The 19,969-nt window shown below is 40.6% G+C and overlaps 1 protein-coding gene across 2 annotated transcripts in view; it reads left to right on the top strand.

Moving 5' to 3' along the window:
* The window catches only part of UTP20 (UTP20 small subunit processome component), a 59,740-nt gene that overhangs the window by 7,950 nt on the left and 31,821 nt on the right, over positions 1 to 19,969 (top strand). For both annotated transcript variants that reach the window (XM_083698511.1, XM_083698510.1), the window contains exons 8-27: positions 886 to 1,041; positions 1,523 to 1,669; positions 2,489 to 2,623; positions 3,388 to 3,465; positions 3,559 to 3,737; positions 4,038 to 4,193; positions 6,502 to 6,590; positions 6,845 to 6,950; positions 7,480 to 7,630; positions 8,086 to 8,148; positions 8,852 to 9,010; positions 10,319 to 10,395; positions 11,372 to 11,451; positions 12,303 to 12,546; positions 13,622 to 13,840; positions 15,800 to 15,890; positions 16,603 to 16,688; positions 17,137 to 17,262; positions 17,940 to 18,106; positions 19,300 to 19,508. In XM_083698511.1, the coding sequence (XP_083554637.1) occupies positions 886 to 1,041; positions 1,523 to 1,669; positions 2,489 to 2,623; positions 3,388 to 3,465; positions 3,559 to 3,737; positions 4,038 to 4,193; positions 6,502 to 6,590; positions 6,845 to 6,950; positions 7,480 to 7,630; positions 8,086 to 8,148; positions 8,852 to 9,010; positions 10,319 to 10,395; positions 11,372 to 11,451; positions 12,303 to 12,546; positions 13,622 to 13,840; positions 15,800 to 15,890; positions 16,603 to 16,688; positions 17,137 to 17,262; positions 17,940 to 18,106; positions 19,300 to 19,508 (2,718 nt within the window). The remainder of the gene's footprint in view (positions 1 to 885; positions 1,042 to 1,522; positions 1,670 to 2,488; positions 2,624 to 3,387; positions 3,466 to 3,558; positions 3,738 to 4,037; positions 4,194 to 6,501; positions 6,591 to 6,844; positions 6,951 to 7,479; positions 7,631 to 8,085; positions 8,149 to 8,851; positions 9,011 to 10,318; positions 10,396 to 11,371; positions 11,452 to 12,302; positions 12,547 to 13,621; positions 13,841 to 15,799; positions 15,891 to 16,602; positions 16,689 to 17,136; positions 17,263 to 17,939; positions 18,107 to 19,299; positions 19,509 to 19,969) is intronic.

Genomic DNA, 19,969 nt, shown 5'->3' with positions numbered 1-19,969 from the left:
TTTCACACATTTCAAGAAGACTTTCAGGATATTATATCTCTAGTTCTTTTTTAAAAATTATTTAATCAGTCAATACTTGGCACAGTTTCCATAAGGATAAACTGTGTGTGTGTGTGTGTGTGTGTGTGTGTGTAATATATGGAATGTGGTGTAATGGTTAGAGTGTTGGACTCTATGACCTGGGAGAACAGGTTTTAAATCCCCACTCAGCCATGAAGCTCACTAGGTGACCTTGGGAAATTCACTGTCTCTCCGCTTACCCTACCTCAAGTGGCTGTTGTGAAATAAACTGGAGAAAACCGTGTATACCACCACCTTGAGATCCTTGGAGGAAAAGACAGTATATACAAATAAATCAGTATGTATCAGTAACCTCGGGTTACAGATGCTTCAGGTTACAGACTCCGCTAACCCAGAAGTAGTACTTCGGGTTAAGAACTTTGCTTCAGGATGAGAACAGAAATTGTGTGGTGGAAGCGGGAGGCCCCATTAGCTAAAGTGGTACCTCAAGTTAAGAACAGTTTCAGGTTAAGAATGGACCTCCAGAACAAATTAAGTCCTTAACCCGAGGTACCACTGTATGTATCTATAAATAAATAAATTTTTGGATAGAAAACTGTCCTAGTTGTACAGGGTGAGTCCTTTAAAAGAGGCCCCGTGGAACATGTGCACTCTGTATCCACGGGGCCTCTTTTAAAGGACTCACCCTTTATAATTCTAATTTTGCATAAAGGATCAGATTGCCATGAAGCAGCAGTAGCCTCCTTTAAGCTGAAAGTCGTTTATTGAGGAGTAAATGAGTTTATGACCACGGTTAGAGTGAAAAATATTTTTAATGTGAACTATTTGAAACCATTCAAGATGCTTGTAATTTCCCTCCCACAGGCTATAACATTAATTCTGAAAAAGCTGGGGCCACTTACAGAAACAGAAGTGACCCTCTCCTGGAACTTGGTTGGTGAAGCTTTCAAACATATGGCAAAATCAGCTGCTGGATTCATCTATAAAGAACATTTCAGTGTATTTTTCAGATGCTTGCAAGTGAGTTGTAATTAATTAAAATAGAAAGGGGCTCTGCCCTCTCCCCTCCTTTGAATTATGGTGGTATGTGGCAGGAGGTGGGAAAGCCATGTGTTGAGCTGGCAGGTATCCAGAACCATGTTATTTTACTGTTGTCAACAGTGAAATGAATGGTCTTACACCCTCTGATTGATTTTAACAATGTTGCCTGTAGAATTGGGTAGGAAAACACTGTCCTTAATATATAAAATTTATCAATGACACTTTAAAAAAGCTGCTTGTAATTGTGAATAACAAGCAAAACTTTTATTTTGTCTGAGATGTCCATTCTTCATGAAGTCCCATTCATGTGGTCTTAGTAAAGGGGTAAGAAATAAGGTTATAAACCACTGAATTGCACTTTTTTGAGGAACACTTTGTCTAATTAAGCAGCAGCAACAACAACAACTATGGAAATGTCTTTTTGGGTGCAAAACCTTTTTTTTTTAAATCAACCGCATAGAAATCAATACTTGAACTGCAAGAAAAGATAACAAAGGACAACTGCTGTGAAGCTTCTGAACAGATTGAGAGGGTATTGCAAGTGTATTTGATCTTAGCAGAATATGCACAAGGCTCCAAAATTCTTCAGCCTGAAGAAGTTTGTAAGGTCAGTAAAACTTTCCTCGCCTAGAATAGATCATGTACATCTGGCATGAGAGGATATGAAGCAAGATGGAAGTAAAGCAGGAAGCATTGTTTAGCTTTGTCTTTGAGGTTATTTCAAGGGTTTGGATCTAGTGGTAGAGAGGGTGCAGCTACGAGTAAAATTTATTAGTCATCTTCAGCAGCTTGGCAAGAATTCTGTTGATCTAGATTAACTTGGTCTATGACTAATAACCTGATGGATTCATTGTTGATCTAGATTCATTTTTTTTTTACAACACTGACTATTTTGCTATATTGTGCTATGTCAGAGATATTATTCAAGAAGGAAGAATGCCTTAGTGCAAAGGAACATGGTATCAGAAAGATTTAGGGATAGGCATGACTCCAAATGTGATGAACTGTGTTCGTAGGCCCCACTGCTATACTGTTTTAGGTAACTAATGAAGACCTGGCCAGCTTTTTGATAAGGCCTTTGGTTAATTCTACAATTTTGCCAGCTCATTTCTTATATTTCTTTATGCTGCTTGAATGTTTATTTTTCTTTAAAAAAAAAATCATGTCTGTTTTATTCTGTGGTTTTTTTACCCCTGTCTGTTAGCAGCTTTGAGTCTCCTTCAATAAATAGGCAGGATGCATTAAAAAAAAAAAAAAAAAGATACTGTACAGGTCACTTCTGACTAGTCTTATAAACCAGAGATTTCATTTAAGCAAACAACAAAAAGCTTCTAGCACTCATGACTTCAGATAGAAACAGGAATTCTAGTTCTTCTTGCCAGAATTTCTAAGTGTGTTTTTAATTGTTCATATTTTCATTTCACAGACATTAACAAAACTGATAGAAACACCGGACCTCTCAGTGCCCTGTTGTGATACTCTGCTTAAAGTTATTTCTGTTCTGTTTCTTGATGAGAGTGTGTTGTTGCCTGATTCATTGGTCAAAGAAATTGTTGAAAAGGTAACAAAATGTTAGGCTGGACTCGGTTGAATACTGTATTATGAACATGCCACTTTTGAGCACCTGGTCTGCAAGACTTGATTCATGCATTACTCTTTTCTGTGAGTGAATATATGCAAACAGGCTCACTTTCCCCATATAAGTCTTCTGGAAATAGGAACAAATCTATTTTCTTCTGGCAAGCAATACAGGCAGATGCAGCTGGGCGTAAATGCCAGAGCTTCTCTCCTCCCAGCTGAGCAGCTGAACTGCTGGGATGAAAGTAGTAGTTGGAAGCTATTTGCCATAAAAATCTGAGTCTATATCTTGAGAGAGTTTCGTAGGGGAGAGCCATAGCAAAGTGGCAAGGTTCCCCAGACCCCTCTGGTGGCAGGACTGCATAAGAGGTCCACCTGAGACCTTTAGTTGGAATAGATATTACTGAGTTAGATGTCTGAGTGTAGTTTCATATTGTCACACATGGGTTCATATACGTAAGCAGCCTCATTGACAACTGCATTTAAAGAGATGTGCGTGTCTGCAAGTTTTGCATGATAAGTGACTATTTTTCTGTATGCTAATGCAGTAAATACTGGAAAAGACACCACAGATAAGGTGGTTCCCCAATTCGTAAGTTTTGTGTCTCAATTTCCTTTGGCAGCAAACAGATTTTTGCAAATTATCTTTTGGAATCAGAATTTCCCATCGTCCTTCAAAGTAATCCCAATGAATCTGGAACCAGGTCTTTATGTACTTCTATTTATTGTTCATGTTCTTTTTAATAGATCTTCAAAGGTGGATTTGAAAGGCGTTCTCTATGGGATTTTTCGAAAGTTATGTTTCCAATGGAACAATTTGAAAAGGTAGGTGAAGTGTTTACCTCTTTTTCAGCAGCTTGAGAACTTCATCTTAAGGAGAGAGAAGTTAGTGTGAGCCTTGTCTCCTTCCCTTTCCAGCAATTTCTTCCCAGTCTCCTTGAGTATGCTGAGCACTGCATTTGTGGAGAAGATGCTCTGGTTCAGGAGGAGGCCTTGGCAGTTCTGGCTAAACTCATTCTAGAGAAAGCAGAACCTCCCACAGTTGGTTCGATGGCCTTTGAGAAGTATCCCTTGGTTTTTATGGAATCTGCTAAAGGGTATGTGACTTGAGCAGTTGCTTTTGAGCTGTATCTGTGGGAAAGGAGCAGGTTGCAATGTTCTATTCTGGTCTCTTAAGTATTGAAACATACTGGATTCATAAAACTATGCTACTTTTAAATACCAAGGACGAGGGAACGTGTGGACAATCTTCCATTTCCCTCAACCAGCATGGATGGCCCAGTGGTCAGGGATGATAGGAGTTGTGGTCCACCAACAGCTGGGAGGCCACATATTACTTATCCCTGCAGGCAATCTTATGTATCTGTTGTAACAACATACAATCGATTTAATTTTAGATTGAATAGAAGACAGTTGCGAAGTAAAAGAACCGAAGCGAAAGAACAGAAGACTGTTTTGGATCACATTCTGTCTTGCATTCAGATACCAGAAAACAGAAGCACGGCTGATCTTTCAAAACCCTGGGCAGCTCTTGTGGTACTTCCTCACATAAGGTGAATATGTGAGGCATTTACTTACTAACTTGTTTCTGTAAAAGTAGACCGCATGTAGGGTCACTGATTTGTAAGTCTCTATCAAAGCAAACAAGTGCAGTTATTCTTCTGTATGTTAGGCTCTCATAACAAATGAGCTGGGGGTGTCTACTGTGACGTTGGAGGATATAGAAATAAAACCCTGCTTCTATGGAAAGCCCAAATGGCCTGGAAAAGAACACTTTTGCATCTTTCTTCTAAAGATTCAACACCTTTTTGTGATAGGATTTTTTAAAATATTTTTTATTTTGGTAGCACAAAGACAGAGGCAGTAACACATCTTAAAACCTTTTGCTGGAATACAGTGTGCCAAAAGCAAGCAAGCAAGCAAGCAAGCAAGAAAGAAAAGAAAAAAGACCCAAGAGTTGCATCTTTTGCAACACTGCAAACCATCTTGGGGCACATTTTGATTCCACTTGCTGCTTCATTGCTGTCCCTTGATATATTGCTGACTCAAGCGATATTTCCAGCATTTCTGGTCAGCCCAGTTTTAAGCTGTGGTAAAGGATTAATCAAAATGAACTGTTTTCAAATCCAAAGATGTACAGTTAAAAACAGCAACAATGAAAACTTGTTTTGTATTTCCATATCCCATTAGTATTCAAGGGCATTATGCTTCTGTTGCCATGACAACCACTTTATTTGGGTTGTGTTATTTTGAAGTATTGTGGCTAGGGTTTTTTGGTGATTTTTTTTTTTTTTTGAGGGGAGGAGGAAGAGTGCCCCTAGTCACTTTGAATAGCCCTGAGAATTAATCTTAGTTCACGAATTGTAGGATAACTTGAAGATGGGTGGAATTTACAGTGAAGGATAGTGCTCTATCCACTGAATCTGTAGAACCAGGTTGTCAGTTAATTAATCCCAGTTAGCCAGTGCAGCAAGCTATAGTTATTGCCACACCCAAGCTTTGAAATTCTCTGTCCATGAGATCAGTTTTGCTCCCATCCTTTTTTTTGGCCTTCTGCCTTCGTTTGCTACAAGGTTGGCCCAAGAGGCTTTGCTGCCTGAGACAAAGGGCTCCATGTACAAAAAAACCAGACTGTACTGGCAGCCATACCTTCCTTCTATGTTGCAAGCAAGACAGCCTGCCTCAGGTGCAGTGGGTATTGCTCTGCAAGAGGGGCAAGGCACTTGGCAAATGGGGTGCTGTTTCCCAACACTGTGTCAGTGTTCTCCACCCCTCAGCACCTGCCACTTCAAGGCAGTTGCCTCATTCTACCTAACAGCAGGGCCAGCCTAGTTCTCTGTTTAGAAAAGACCTCTTAGGTCTTTTTTAAAAAAAAATTATTGCTTTTCCCCCCAACTGTTTATGTTCCTTGGCCTGCTGTTTTGTTTGACTTGGTGATTTCCTCTTTGGTTTTATAAAAAAAAAAAAAATTATATGCGAAGGCGAGGTATAAATATTTTAAAATAAACGAAACCTGACTTCAAGTTCATTCATAAAGGTGTTCAAGTTCCTTCTCAAGTTGAAATAGAAATTGAAGTTTGCATAGCAATGACTTGAAGCTGCTGGCCTTACAGTAGCTATTGGGACCATTGTTAGGGCCGAAACAGCTCAAATGGCAATCACACAGTTAGCCATTAATAATAATAATAATAAATTTTATTTATATCCCGCCCTCCCCAGCCGAAGCCGGGCTCGGGGCGGCTAACAACAATCAAATAATCAAACAGTCAAATAATCACACATTCTAAAAATTACATTCTAAAAAATTACACAATTGCCTTTGAAAAAGTAAATTTCAGGATGCTTGATCTGGATTGGCATCCTTCTGTGTGGGTATGGGAAGTGTTAACCCTTTGCCCCTTGTAGTCACAAGCCAAAGTAGGCCCCTGACACTTGTGGCTTGGGGGGCGGGGGCAGAGATTTGCCATGATCTAGATTGGGACAGCAATGGAAAGGGGGCAAAGGATTAAAGCCCAACTACCCCACATCAAGATAGCAAACCCCATGCCTAAAAGGTACATTAAAGCAGCAAATAATGGAGTTGCTAATTGTGTGAATGGTGTCATGGCTAGTTTAATTACATATGCTTGAATCAGTCTAGCCCTGGGTAGTCAAAACACCGGGTGTGTTTGTGGGGGCTAAACCCACTTATGTGGAAGTAAATTCCATGGAAGTTAGTGAGACTTGAGACTTGCTTCTGAGTAAACACACATATCATTTTTCTTTTATTTAATTAGTACTTAAGGATGCGTAACTTTTTCTAGGTTTTATCTTATACACTTCACTGCAGCTGTGTTAAGTTTGTATCTCTGTATCTAACAGGCCGCTTGTCAAAGACAAAATCCTACCAGAAGTTAAAAGTTACGCTGAGTATCTCTTCACTGCTCTTGAGACAGGACAGCCTTGCAAAGGTGAGCTGTTGAAAGTAATTTCTCATTATTCTGCATTGGTGGGTAAAACCAGCATTCTTTGAAAGTGAAACCGATCTCTGCAGAAGTCCTCATTGCAGCTTGTTCATGGTGCACCAAACCTTTATTTAGCATTACACGGGAAAGCAACTAGTCTTTTGCATATTGTATAGACTTTTTAAAATTAAAGCGCTCCCTAAGGGTGTGGTCACAAAGTATGGATTAATATATAACTCATTCCTGTTTTGTTTTCCCAGGAAGCCTGTTTGTGGTCTGCCAAGCTGTGAGCACACTGCTTAGTTTAGCAGAATCCTTGGAAATTCTAGATCTGTTACCAGTGGAACGCATAAAGACTTTGTTGATGTATGTAATGGGGAGATGGAGTTTTCCTTTTATAAATGGAGCAATATGTTGGGCTGTGTGTACTTGTTTAATGCTGTGTTTTCCAAAGTTTAGAGTGCATGCATTGGCCAGTAGTAATCATTGGGTTGGGGTATTTCTAACCATATTGCCAGATCAACAGTTTGCTTCAGGTTAAAGACAAATAACACACACGTTAAGTATTAATATTTTACTTCTCTTCCATTTTTGCTTATACAGTGGTACCTCTGGTTGCGAACAGGATCTGTTCTGAAGGTCTGGCTGCATCCTGCGGAATTCTCAACCGGAGGTGCTGCTTCTGCGCATGTGCGCAGTGCGGTTTAGCGCTTCTGTGCATGTGTGTGGCGCATAGAATGCTTCTGCACATGCGTGCACTACAAAACCCGTAAAAATACTTCCAGGTTTGCCATGTATGTATCCTGAAGGATACGTTACTGGAGGTGAACGCAACTAGGGGTACCACTGTATTTAATTATATATTGACTGATAGTAACGTGCCTCTTTTCCCCAGGGCATTTCCTTCAGACCCATCTGCCTTGCTGTTAGCTGATCTCTATTGTACAAGATTGGCATTGTGTGGGTACTATAAACACCTGTCCCAAGAGAGTCTGATGGAATTGCTTTTAAAATTGCAAGCCAATATTTCAAGCAGTGTATCCAAGGTAACATTTATTTTCTAACAGTTTCTTGCTGAATGCATTGTGTTTCCAAACAGTTACTCTTGAGGTAGAATTCCTTAATGGAGAAGCTGGTCAGGGAGCGTCTGTCATAGGACTGCAGGCTTCTCCTTCCCCTCAGCTGAGAGACCAGCCGATTTAGGCTCCTCTTCCCTATGAACTTCCATTCCAATGGTCGTTCAAAGAAAACGAGTTCACTTTTTTACTCCTCCCCCCTCAATCTCTTTTACTTATGTGCTGCATGTTTTAGATTTTAAGGCTAAAAGATGTTTGTAAGATATTTGTAAGTTGTTTTGGGAGCTTATTCTTGGCTAAGGAGTAGGAGCAAAATACTTGTATGTAAATAAATGATAAATTAATACCTTTCAGTTGCATCCTTTTCATTATACCTGACTTTGCAGCATGAAAAATGTAATGAAATCTGATTTCCCCTTTGATAGGTACGACTGTTGACAATAAGGATTTTAAATCATTTTGATGTCCAGCTTCCTGTGGGAAGTGAGGTAATATTTCATGTAAAATAATGTTGTCTGGGTGCTGCCTAAGTAGCTAAGATTGCACTGGTAGATAAAACATTGTATAGTTTTACTATTACATAATTCATTGAATGTTGTTATGAGGCTCTTCTTTTCTAGGTAATTTAAGCTTTAGATCTTCTGCTTACTGAGGGCTTAGTTAGTTATGCAAAAGTGTAGGAGAAACATAAGAGTTTTAGACATTTGTCTTTTTGGAGGAGAGTGGTTGTGAATAGGAATGTCTTGAATTTAAATGAGGAGTGGTATATTTTTCCTGGCTGAAAATGATTATTTGGTATCACTACAGCTCAGTCACTGGGTGCGTTGTTGTTTTCTTACTGTCTTGCCATTTTTGCCGTACATTTTTTGATACCATATTTATGTGAATCTTAATGCACCATCAAATCTAATGCTCACTTTAATGTTCAAAACTTTGAAACCAAAAAAGTATTTGCTATGTAAGCAGTGTTTTTCAAGCTTGCAGTCAAATCTAATGCGCCATCAAATCTAATGCACAGCCTAATTTTTGCAACGTAATTTGGCCAAAAATGGTGCACATTAAATTCGAGTGAATACGGTATATTTGATCCTCAGCTGACTTCTAACAGCTGTAAGGGAACTCGTAAGATTCCACGAAGCTTTGTTTTACATAAATCTTGTAACACCAGCTGTCTCTTTTGCTTTTGTTAAGGATATGGGCGTGGGGGAGCTGCAGTCTGTATTTGCCATATTGCTTCAAGCTGAACTTGTGCCAGCAAGCATCAATGATTACCGTGAGAAACTGCTCCACTTAAGGAAGCTGAGGCATGATGCAGTCCAATCCCTGACCCCTGCGGGACCTTTACAGGAGGTAAAATGTCCTTCTTGAAGGACATGCTACAGCTTTTCCCTTCTTGCTAAACAAGGTCACGTACAGACTGAGTTTCCTTTTGTACTTCATCATAATAGGCTTAACAACATGTGGGCGTTTTGATAACTGGTTTCAAGAAAGAAATTAGCTGTAGTGGCTGAGATCCAGGTCCTGCATGTCATGCACAGAACATAGGTGGCCGGCCCTATTTTTCTCCTTTGTTTAAGAACATGGGGGAGCCCCTGTCTATGTAAAACTGTGGGCAGTGAATTATATTTCTGAATTGGCTGGTGCTAAGCAAATGAAAACTATTAAGGGAGATTAGTTTCTGTTAGCAGCCATGCTTTTACAGCTGAAGAGGCTTCTCTTTTGTTTTTCTTTTGAAGAAAAACTGGTTTCCCTTTACTGTTCTCGAAGTTTACTTTTTGCATTTGTAAAATATTAGCTTGTCTTTCTGATCTGTCCCAAATGTTGTCTTTAGTCCATTAGCATAATGCCAGGTGTCATAACTGGCCAGATGCTTGCAGAGGGAGGGTCTGTATATTGCACAGACTACAAGGGATGGGTTTGACGCAGTACTTCACTAGATCTAGCCTTGCCTATCCTTCATCTGTAGATGTAATGCATGGAGGGGGGAAGCAAGGTCTCCATAGGTCTCCTGGACCCCACCCTCTGACTTCCACACATTTTCAGAGGAACTTGCACAATTACATGTGCTGCCAGGAAACCTGATGCAATAGAATTCCCAATGGCTAGTGCAAACCTATGTACCTCCAGCCTGTTTTCACTGTATGTACTATTTTTCTTTTTGAAAAGACAGAAAGAATGATTCCAATCCCCCTTTCTGTGTTTGTTCTATGTGTGGAGGGGAATTGAAAATACACCTAGTGCGTCTCCATGGACCGAGCACCTATTGAAGGCCAGTTCATGCTTTTCCTTCTTTGCAGTGGCATCCTAAAGAACTTTGTCACCCACTGCTATAGGAGGAGACAGATAATTAATCTACGTATTGTTACAAAACACAAGGAGATGTATTTTGGGAAACCATTGCAGTCAAGCAGGCCATTGATAATGCTCCAGGCTTAATATTCTGAGGCTTTTCCTCCTTTGTGACAGTAGAATGAGAGGAAACTTTTTGATTTACTAGAACAATTGAGTTACTAGAGCTTTTACAGGGACCAGGTAAATTAACACGATTGTAAATGTTAAATGGAAATGTTTGGTTTTGTGAGAATAAGTACCACTAATAAATGTATTAACGATGGTTTAAAGATACAAAAAAAAACCCATATTGAAATATTATCCTAGGTGCCTCTTCGGTATTTACTGGGAATGCTTTATATCAACTTCAATCCGTTGTGGGTTCCTGTGATTGAGCTTATAGCGTAAGTATTTCCTCCCACTCCTGAATAATAAAAACTGTATAAACAAATAAAATATAAAATAGATCTGGGTGAGATTTCTATGTGTATTTTGATAGGTGGGGAAATTAAATTAATTGCAAGGCATATTTCTGGTTGGATTGCTGAATGTCCTGTTTTAAAAGTGAATGGTTTGCATCTTCATGCATTTGGGTCAAATTCATTCCTTATATTAGAAAATGTCCTCTCTGCTTCCTAAGGCTTATAGTGCAAAACATTTCTTTATCTTATTCATAAATATAAGTTTGCAATGTTCTCATTTTACACATTCTTAACTGAACCTGAAGCAGAATGGGCTGTTGAAGCCCACTAGTAAAGCAATGGCTGAGTTAAAATTTGATTCCAGGCTTCCCATATAATGAAGAGAATGACTATCCCATATAGGAGTGTATATTTATGACAGGAATAGGAGACCTCTGGCCTTCCATCATCCCTGACCATTGGCTATGCTGGCCGGGAGTTGGGGCCTATCAACATCTGAAGGGCCACTGCTTGATTTACAAGATTTAGTCTTCTGCTTTGCAAAGCACTTTTGGATTCTCACATGACCAGAAGGAAGCCCTATCAACTAATATCAGAAAGCTGTAGATCCTTAATAGTGTCAGTGAACCAAAGAGGACAGCCTTGTTTTTATGCACTATCTTGGTAGACCTAGCTGACCAAGATCTGCAAGCAGTAGTGCATGATATTCCATGCTGGGGAGTGAGTGGGCCGGCAGAGGAGTAATGGAGTACTTTGGTTTCTATGCTGGGCACAGAGGAGGCATCAACAGCTCTCTCGTCTATGCCCAGCATAGAAATGCAGTGCTGTATACTTTCTTTGCCAACTCCTAGTTGACTGCTATTATTTTTCTTCCTTTATGCTAGTAGTATTTGTAGTTTTAGTTTATAGGCTGAAGTTGCTCAATTTTACATCCCTCCCTTTATTTTTTTTAAATTAGCTCTCATGCAAATGAAATGGAAAACAAACAGTTTTGGAAAGTTTACTTCGAACATTTGGAAAAGGCCGTCATTTATGCTGGTAAGAGAAAGCAACTTTAATGGCTTCATAATAGTCCAGCCAAGATCAGAGCTGCTCATGAACTAAGTCTAGGGGTTTTTTACTTCATACAGTTCAGGAGAGTTTTTTTCTCTCTCGTCTCCCACTCCATTCTAAGCCCCAGAATAGGAGGTGCTCAAGTGTCTCAAAGTTGTTTCCTCTCTTCCTTTTGCTGCTTTTGTTCTTCCTAAGAAAAGAAAATAGTGGTTTTCACTGGTCCAACTTCAAGGCATAGAGAGGCTACATGCAGTGGTGGGAGCAAGGCTTCTCCTTCCTTGACCATTGGCCATGCTGATGGTAGTCCCACAGCACCTGGAGGAGACCATGATAGCTACCTCTGCTCTATACAAATGTTATGTGTGCTTGAAGACATTCAGCAAGCTTTATACATGGGGTGAAAAGCTGTGGGTCTCTCAAGGGGCCACAGCTTATGAGGTGCTGGGGTGAAAGTGCCTCAGCTCCCACGATAAGAGCTGCTGCAGTTTCACCTGGCATCTTGCCGGCTAGGGCCAATGCAGCTTTTTAAAACATCATGGTATATCGCCAAACCGCGATGTTTGGCTGGTGATACTCTGCGTTGTTGAAAACCCAACATCGCCCAGCCCTAGGCTCCACTTGTCTTAACTATAGCTGCATCAGCTTGTTGGAACATTTTCTAAGGAATCTGTTCTCTCACTTTTTAATGACATACCCTCCAAGAGCAGCGGGGTACTGTATTAGCTGCAGTGCCTTCAAAACAGTAAATAGAACTTAAGGCCTTGTATTAATAAATGATCAGAAGCTTTATTACTAAAGAGTAATAAAATATAATTTTATTTTTGCTTTTTCTCTAGAGAGAGAGCTACATAATGAGCTGGAAGAAGATCAGTGGGACATTATGGATGCTCAAGGAGAAGAAATCCATGGAAGAGATGCCAGAACTTTGTATATTGAGCAGCTGAAATGTCAGACATGCTGCAGTGAGAGGACAGATCACGCGAATTTTAGGCTGTTGCTTTGGAAGGCAATGTCAAAATTTCCGGACAGAGTGGAGCCCAGGTCTAGAGAACTCTCTCCACTTCTCTTAAGGTTTATTACGTGAGTATTTTCACTGAGGGTGGGCCAGAGAGGGAATAATTTTTGAGTACTGGTTTTAAATGCTATCGAAAGTACCTGTGTAATTTTTAAGACAACTTCAGGGATCGCTTTATATTTGTGTGCAGACATGTGCGTTTGTGTGAGTGTGCATGGGAGTGTGGGTGTGTACACTAATAATTCTCAAAACTTAGCGAGAAATTAGCTTAGCCCTAGCCATGATCTGCACATAATTTCTGGTAGATAAAAATGGTTGGAGAAAAGGGAGGTGGTTTGGGAGGGCATTCCAGGCAGAGGAAAGAATAGAACAACAGAAAATAGAAGGTTCTAGTAACTTCCATGAGTTGATGAGAGACAGACAGAGAAACAAACAGGGCCTAACTGGTTGGGAGGAGCTGCAACACTAGCTCCCCAACAGGTGTTTTGCTACCACTTAATGGAAGACATGATGGTGAGAGGTCAGTGGGCGAGTGGCAGCAACACACCATCTGTAAAATAAACACTGTAGCTCTGCGCCACCAGGCAAACAACTTCTGGAAAGAGGCTATAAAGGTAGCTAAATGTCAGTATTAAATATAAGCAGTAGGAGCTTGAGGTTGGGGCATAAAATAACAGGGAGCCTGTGTGGAGACTTAAGGAGAGGGACGTGTGAGGTAATCACAACATGAAATATATATTTTTACCAAGGCATTTGAATAAATCGAAAAGAGAGAAGCAACAGGCAGGAAGGCCTATCTAGAAACAGGCTGCAGGAGTTCTAGCCCAGGGGGTGGCAAGGTTTATCTTGCCTGGGCTGGATCGGTCCTGCGGAGATCTCTCTGTGGGCCGGATTGTGCGTGTGTGTGAGCGAGCATGCCCGTGATTTTCAGCATCTGCATGTGCGCAGATGCGATTTCCAGCACTGAAGAAGCGAATCCCTGTGCCATGCTGTGCCAGTTTAGCGCAGCGCGCGAGCGGGCAACTCAGTTCATGGGCCAGTCAAACTACCTCCACGGGCCGCTTCTGGCCCATGGGCCTTAGATTGCTGACCCCTGTTCTAGCCCATCCCTTTTTTGTTTTCTTGCTTTTCTTTTTACAGCAACGAATACTATCCTGCAGATTCACTAGTAGCTCCAGCACAAGACCTTAGAAAGAAAAGCGGTAGCAGTGTAAAACAAGACCTCACCATGGAAGGAGATGCAACAACCATGAAAGATGATGAGAAGGATGAGAATGAGAATGAGGAAGAGAAGGAGACTTCTGAAGAGCCAGTGATGGAAGAGATGCCAAAAAAGAAGACTAAAAGAGCTGCGTCAAAGTAAGCTTTACTTAATTACAGGGAAGGAAAACTTTCTGTCCCACAAATATTGGAGAAGATCAGGTTGGGAAGAGGAGGGCTGGGGTGGTGAAACTTATATTCTTCTACATAGTGTACGTGTAAGGTGAAGAACACCACTTTTGAATGTAATTTGACTTGTGGTTCTTGCTCCCCTATGAATGGCCCATCAAAAATTGAAGGTTGAAAGGGGAAGTCCAAGGCTGCTTCCAGAGGGCTTTCAAACAGCTCCATAATATGGCCCACAAACTATAAAAAGATCCCCACCTCTTATGTAACAAGAGAACATACTAATCACGCTATGAAACAAAGAACAAAAGCTCTTTCAGTGATGGAAAGATCGCAAATCATGGTTGGTTCTGGCTGGTCATTGCTGTAGTGCTAAAATTCTGCATTTGTTGCTTAGAGCAGTGTTTCCCAACCTTGTGCCTCCAGATGTTTTTGGCCTACAACTCCCATCATCCCTGACCACTGGTCTTGCTAGCTAGGGATGATGGGAGTTGTAGGCCAAAAACATCTGGAGGCACAAGGTTGGGAAACACTGGCTTAGAGCATGGTGCTGATAACACCAAGGTTGCAGGTTTGATCCCCGTATGGGATAGCTGCAAATTCCTGCATTGCAGGGGGTTGGACTAGATGATTCCTAGGGTCACTTCCAACACTACAATTCTTCGATTCTATGATTTTCTGTTGAGAATTGTAGGCCAGGATTGAGAGGTGTGTGTGTGTGTGTGTGTGTGTGTGTGTGTGTAATGCTGTTCTTGATTGTGACAGAACTTCAGCCTCAAAAATTCTTGTTCCTCAATGGAATTTTTAAAATACCTATATCAGTAACTCAAGAAGTAAAAGATTTATGGGCCAACTGTTAATGAATCTTTAGTGAAGGTTGACCCCAGGGTCATTTCTCTGTCAGTGTCCTTCCACTGTTGTTTAACTTTAGAGCATAAATTCTTTACTTTCTGGTGCACATAGATTGTGGCAGGTTTATGACAGAGACAACCAACTCCTGTATTCTTGAGGGGCTGTTCTATCCTTGAGAAAATGGCCTGTTACACAAAGTAACGGCCTCACAAGTAGTAAGTCTTCATAATTAACTTGCTGCTATTTAGCTCTAAAGGTTGTGCTGCAGTTGCAGAGCAAATGTATGCAGCCATAGCATTATTATAAACATAACAATTTTTCTATGATGTGCATATTCTTTAGATTCAGGCTGTGTTCACTCATCATGATAAGCATGATTTCTGGCTCATGGTTTTACACTGTTGCACACACTCTAATAGGTCCTGTTCCACTCCTCCTTTGGTGGGAGCAGAAGAAATTAACCAGGAAGCCACAATTTAGCTTGACTTTACATTCCATCTGAACCTGGGACTGGCCACAATCCATGTCAGCAACAAGCCATGGTTTAAGGCTAACTGGAAGTTGCCATGTACTTGGATGTAACAGGAGGCCAAGCTTAACAGTGGTTTCCTAGTTGTTCCTCTTGTGCCAGGGGATGAGTGAAGCAGGAAAGATTGGTGGTGTACACAACCATATTGCTTGATCATGGTAAACCATGGTAAGCTGCAAACCATGGTTTATTGTGATGCGTGAAGAAATAAAGATCATCAGGTGAGGATAGTATGAGAAGCTGAGTCAATTTGTGAATGGCTAGAAGCTGGGGATTTGGATCAATTCTGCCTACTTTTTATCACTAGGATGACTTATAACAACTTCTCCCAAATTCTCCTCTTCCTCCTTTCAGCAAAGGGAAGATGAGCTTCTGAGTGATACACTTGTGTTGAAAACCCTGGTTTTTATTAGCTTTCAACAGCCTTTGAACATGCTTCAGTAGACTTACTTCTTTTTCTTTTAAATCATTACCGAAAATCAAATTTTTTAATGATGACTCAGAACGATTGCTTTCTGCTGTTAACTTCTGTGTTCCAATTTGTTTTTCAGACAGCTCATCACCCACTTGCAACTGTTTGCCCAATTTTCAAATCCACGTGCATTGTATTTAGAAGCAAAATTGAATGAAATATACACTCAGGTGAAACTTCTGAGCTTCTTTTTAATTTTGTTTAGATGTGTGTGTAGTTGTTGTCCTGCAAGGACCATGCCAATTTCAAAATGTTTTGGTAGAACTTGCTATTTATCCCTTTTGCATGCTTGTGCAAAATATATGTTATCTTTTGAAGCAGTTAAGTTTGCCAATGTGGTTTTGTGGACGTCATCCCTGATTAACCTGCACCAATGTTTGCTACTAAACTGTCTTTCTGTTGTTGTTCTTGAAAAATTCTGAATAAATGAGTTTCTTAAGCTTTTTAACAGAGTTAAATTCCTACAATTGGAATGATGGACAATGTTAAGGATTAGTGGAAATTGTGTTCTGTTTAGTATCTCTGTGTAAGGCCAGGGCTTCTGAAATTTTCACTGTGTTTGTGGAGGGGCTGCTCCACAATAATCATGTATTTAATTATTTATTTATTCCACAAATATTACATACTGCTTGATTGTAGAATAAACCTCTTAAGCATCTTGCAAAATTAAGGCAAATGACTGCAGGCAGCTTTGTTTACCTCTCTCCTGTCCTGTTCCTCTTTGTCAGGCCAGCCAAAGGGATGAAGTGTGACTGGGCACAAGATAAATCTCAGAAAAATAAAAGCCTATGGGGAGAGGGGATTTACTAAAGCAATATAAGTTGGAATCTGGGCCTATGTGTGCTTTCTTCTGACTTATTTCTTCTAAAACATTCTCTTCAGCTGCTGTCTCATCAAGACCAGAGTGTGCAAAAAGTAGCTCTTGACTGTATCATGACTTACAAGCATCCACACTTACTGCCATACCGGTAAGTAGTTCTATGGGTGGGATTCAGTGGATATTGCTCTGCTGATGGAAGACATTAGCTCCTCCCTCTTAGCTCCCCAAATTCTGCTCCAGGGGTTCCTCAATCCTCTGGAGCTGGTGGGGAGACAGAGTGATGCAAGAAGGGCAGGGGAGGAGTTGCTGGGAATTCTTTCCGTCCCTGTTGCGTTAATGGATGCCTTCAGTTGGTGGAGGAACTCTTACTAGATTGCATCCTCAGTTTGATTTGGCTGTTTGTTTTGCTTCAGCCATCATATAGGAAGAATATATCATGGCCAGAGCAAATGGTGCCTAAGTGTTCACACATGCATGTTCTTGACAGGCGCTCTCTTCGCCAAGCATAAACATAATTTGTTTCTAGGATCTGTGCCTTTGTTTTCTAAGATATTGCGTAGAGAATCTTTTTCTTATCTTACATTATCTACTTACAGAGAGAACTTGGAACGGCTGCTGGAAGACAAGAGCTTTAAGGAAGAAATAGTTCATTTCAGCATTTCTGAAGAAAACACCACAGTAAAGGCACTGCACCGGCCAGATCTTGTTCCTGTTCTAATGAGGTTAAGGCGCTTCTGTATATTAACTTAGAAATCAAGTCTGTATAGGTTCCTTATGGGTCTTTACAAATGAAATATGACAATGTATGGGCCTACTTCAACAGGAAGATGGTTGGATTTTTTGACCTGCTTCTCAGGTTTCACTGTGAATTCCAAATACTCTATGGGTTACTTAAGCCACTTTTTTGTGTGTGTGGAAAACTGTTTTCTGTAAGTTAAGTGAGTCCTTATTCATTGGAGTTCTTCCAAATGGTTAAGAAAGTTTCCAATCAAGTCACTGGGAAATTGCATCAGTAATTATCTTGGTTGGGAGCCAAAGTGGTATCCCGAACTAGGGCTAGGGAGGTCTGGATTCAAATACCAAGTCTGTCATGAAGTTCATTGGGTAGCCTTGGGCCAGTCATCACCAGCTGGTTTCACTTACCTCACAGGGTTGCTGGGAGGGTAGGACAGGCAAAAATCAAAATGAAATGGCGGGAGTGTGTGGGTTATGATAGCTCTCACTTTGCAGCTAAAATTATGATTGCAATTCTGGCAACTTGGAAGCATTCTCTAAGTCTGTGTAATAGTTCTTTTCTATGTAAGAAAAGAAAAGGTCAACAGGTCCAATGGACCAAGTCTTCTGTATGCAGGCTGGTAACCTGTGAAAATAATAATAACTTTATTTTTGGTATTGGAAGGATTCTGTATGGACGGATGAGAAATAAAACTGGAAGCAAAACACAGGGGAAGTCAGCCGCTGGGACACGCATGGCTATTGTTTTGAGATTCCTTGCTGGCTCACTGCCTGAAGAGATTAGGATGTTCCTGGATCTACTATTTGAGCCTGTGAAGCACTTTGGCAATGGTATGGCTTGTACATGAGAAACCTTTTATCTAATGGCGAACGTGGCTAGTAAGAGCCCAACAGGATTGAAGCTAGGAAGGGCCCAATAGTAAAGGAGTACGCTAGGTGACGATACACTGCAATATTTTGTTGCTTCTTCGTAGCTTATAGCCTGAACTGTAAAATACAGTGTTTTGTTGCATGTCTAACTTGCTTCAGTGTTAAAACCATGTATCTGGGCATCATGCGTGATAATGAAGCAGCTTTGAGAGTTGGATTGAGAGTTTTAAGGAGAATGGATTGCTGATTTTGATTGGAAAATTAAGGGGGAAATTGGGAGATGATTCCTCGGGCAGCTGATTTATTTGCAATATTTGTTTTGGATGCTTCTTGAGAATGTTTTAATCCGGTTCAAATCTTTGCAATGGGATGAGTTCGCTTTGCTCCGTCTCAGCTTCTGCCAGCCTAGGAGTTCAAAAGCACACTAGTGCAAGTAGATAAATAGGTACTGCTGCAGTGAGAAGGTAAACGGCGTTTCTGTGCGCTCTGGTTTTCATCACGGTGTTCCATTGCACCAGAACAGTTTAGTGAAGCTGTCTGTGGACAAACACCAGCTCCCTCGGCCTGAAAGTGAGATGAGCGCTGCAACCCTATAGTCACCTTTGACTGGACTTAACTGTCCAGGGGTCCTTTACCTTTACCTTTTACATATAGAGTCTGCATTACATTGAACTGTGATCTCTTTTGTCTTAAGTGTGTTTTTTTGCCACTGAACATTCCTTGTTACCCTATTTTTACATTTAGTAATAGTGGGGAACATTAGTTCTTCATCTTGTTTGTGAAAACCAAAAATCTCTTAAAGTGCAATACTCTAAATGCTTACTTGAGTGTAAGCAGCACTATGTTTAGTGGGATTTAGCTCCCAAGGGCAAAACACATCCATTAAGGGGTCATTCCAATTTTTGCCCTCTAAACCATATGTTGCTTCTGCTGCTTTTCCCTAGAATTTGGTTCTTAAAATTGGGTATAGCATTGCAACAGAAGCCTAGGCATTATTGATTTGCTAATTTCTGTATCTTTAGGAGTGGGATAGTCCATCTTGAAATGCACCTACCAAACTGAACAGTACCTTCAATCTCTGTAGCGTTATTACCAAGATGATACTATTGTTGCCACCTCCCACCCACCCCACTTCTCCTTTTTGCTTTTATTAGGAGATTGCCTCTCTGCAGTGCTCCAAGCACTGGAAGAACTCGATTTATCTCGAGTCTTGCCTCTGGGTCGGCAGCATAGCCTTTTCAACAGCCTGGAAGTAGTACTGAAAAACATGGGGCATCTGATCAGCCAGTACCTGCCCGAGATTTTGCAGATTTTACTTTGCATGATGGCAACAGTATCCCACATTCTTCAGGAACGGGAAAAGGTGAGAAATTTGCTCCTGTGTATACGTTCTGTTCTGTTTCTGATGAGAAGCCCATGGGGCATGATAGAGCAAGGCACGTTGCTCATTTCAGGACCAAGGAGAGTTCCTCATGGACAATTTTCTCTGACCATGCTTAGTCTTTTATGCTTTGACGTCCACTGGCATTAATGCAGATTTTAACCAATTAATTGTATACCTTAAAATTCTATCAGTTGTTATTAATTCTGACATAAATACTAGTTAAGAGTAATAAATAATCTGCATGTAAAGCTAATTTAAATTCCACTTGCTCGTAAACGAAACCATAAATTGCCCTATTCTGTTCCAGTTGCCCATACCGGTGGTTCCAAATATAAATCAAATATTCATGAGAGAGAGGGCAATCCTGTATTTTACCTCCAAACTAAAAGAATATGAAAGGATTTCATTTGTCCTTAAATGCAATTGAGGAGAGAGGTATA

The sequence above is a fragment of the Podarcis gaigeae genome, assembly GCF_964106915.1.
Source record: "Podarcis gaigeae genome assembly, chromosome: 10".
Lineage (NCBI taxonomy): Eukaryota > Metazoa > Chordata > Lepidosauria > Squamata > Lacertidae > Podarcis > Podarcis gaigeae.
The sequence above is the reverse complement of the archived record's forward strand: the minus strand, read 5'-3'. Positions and strand labels throughout refer to the sequence as shown.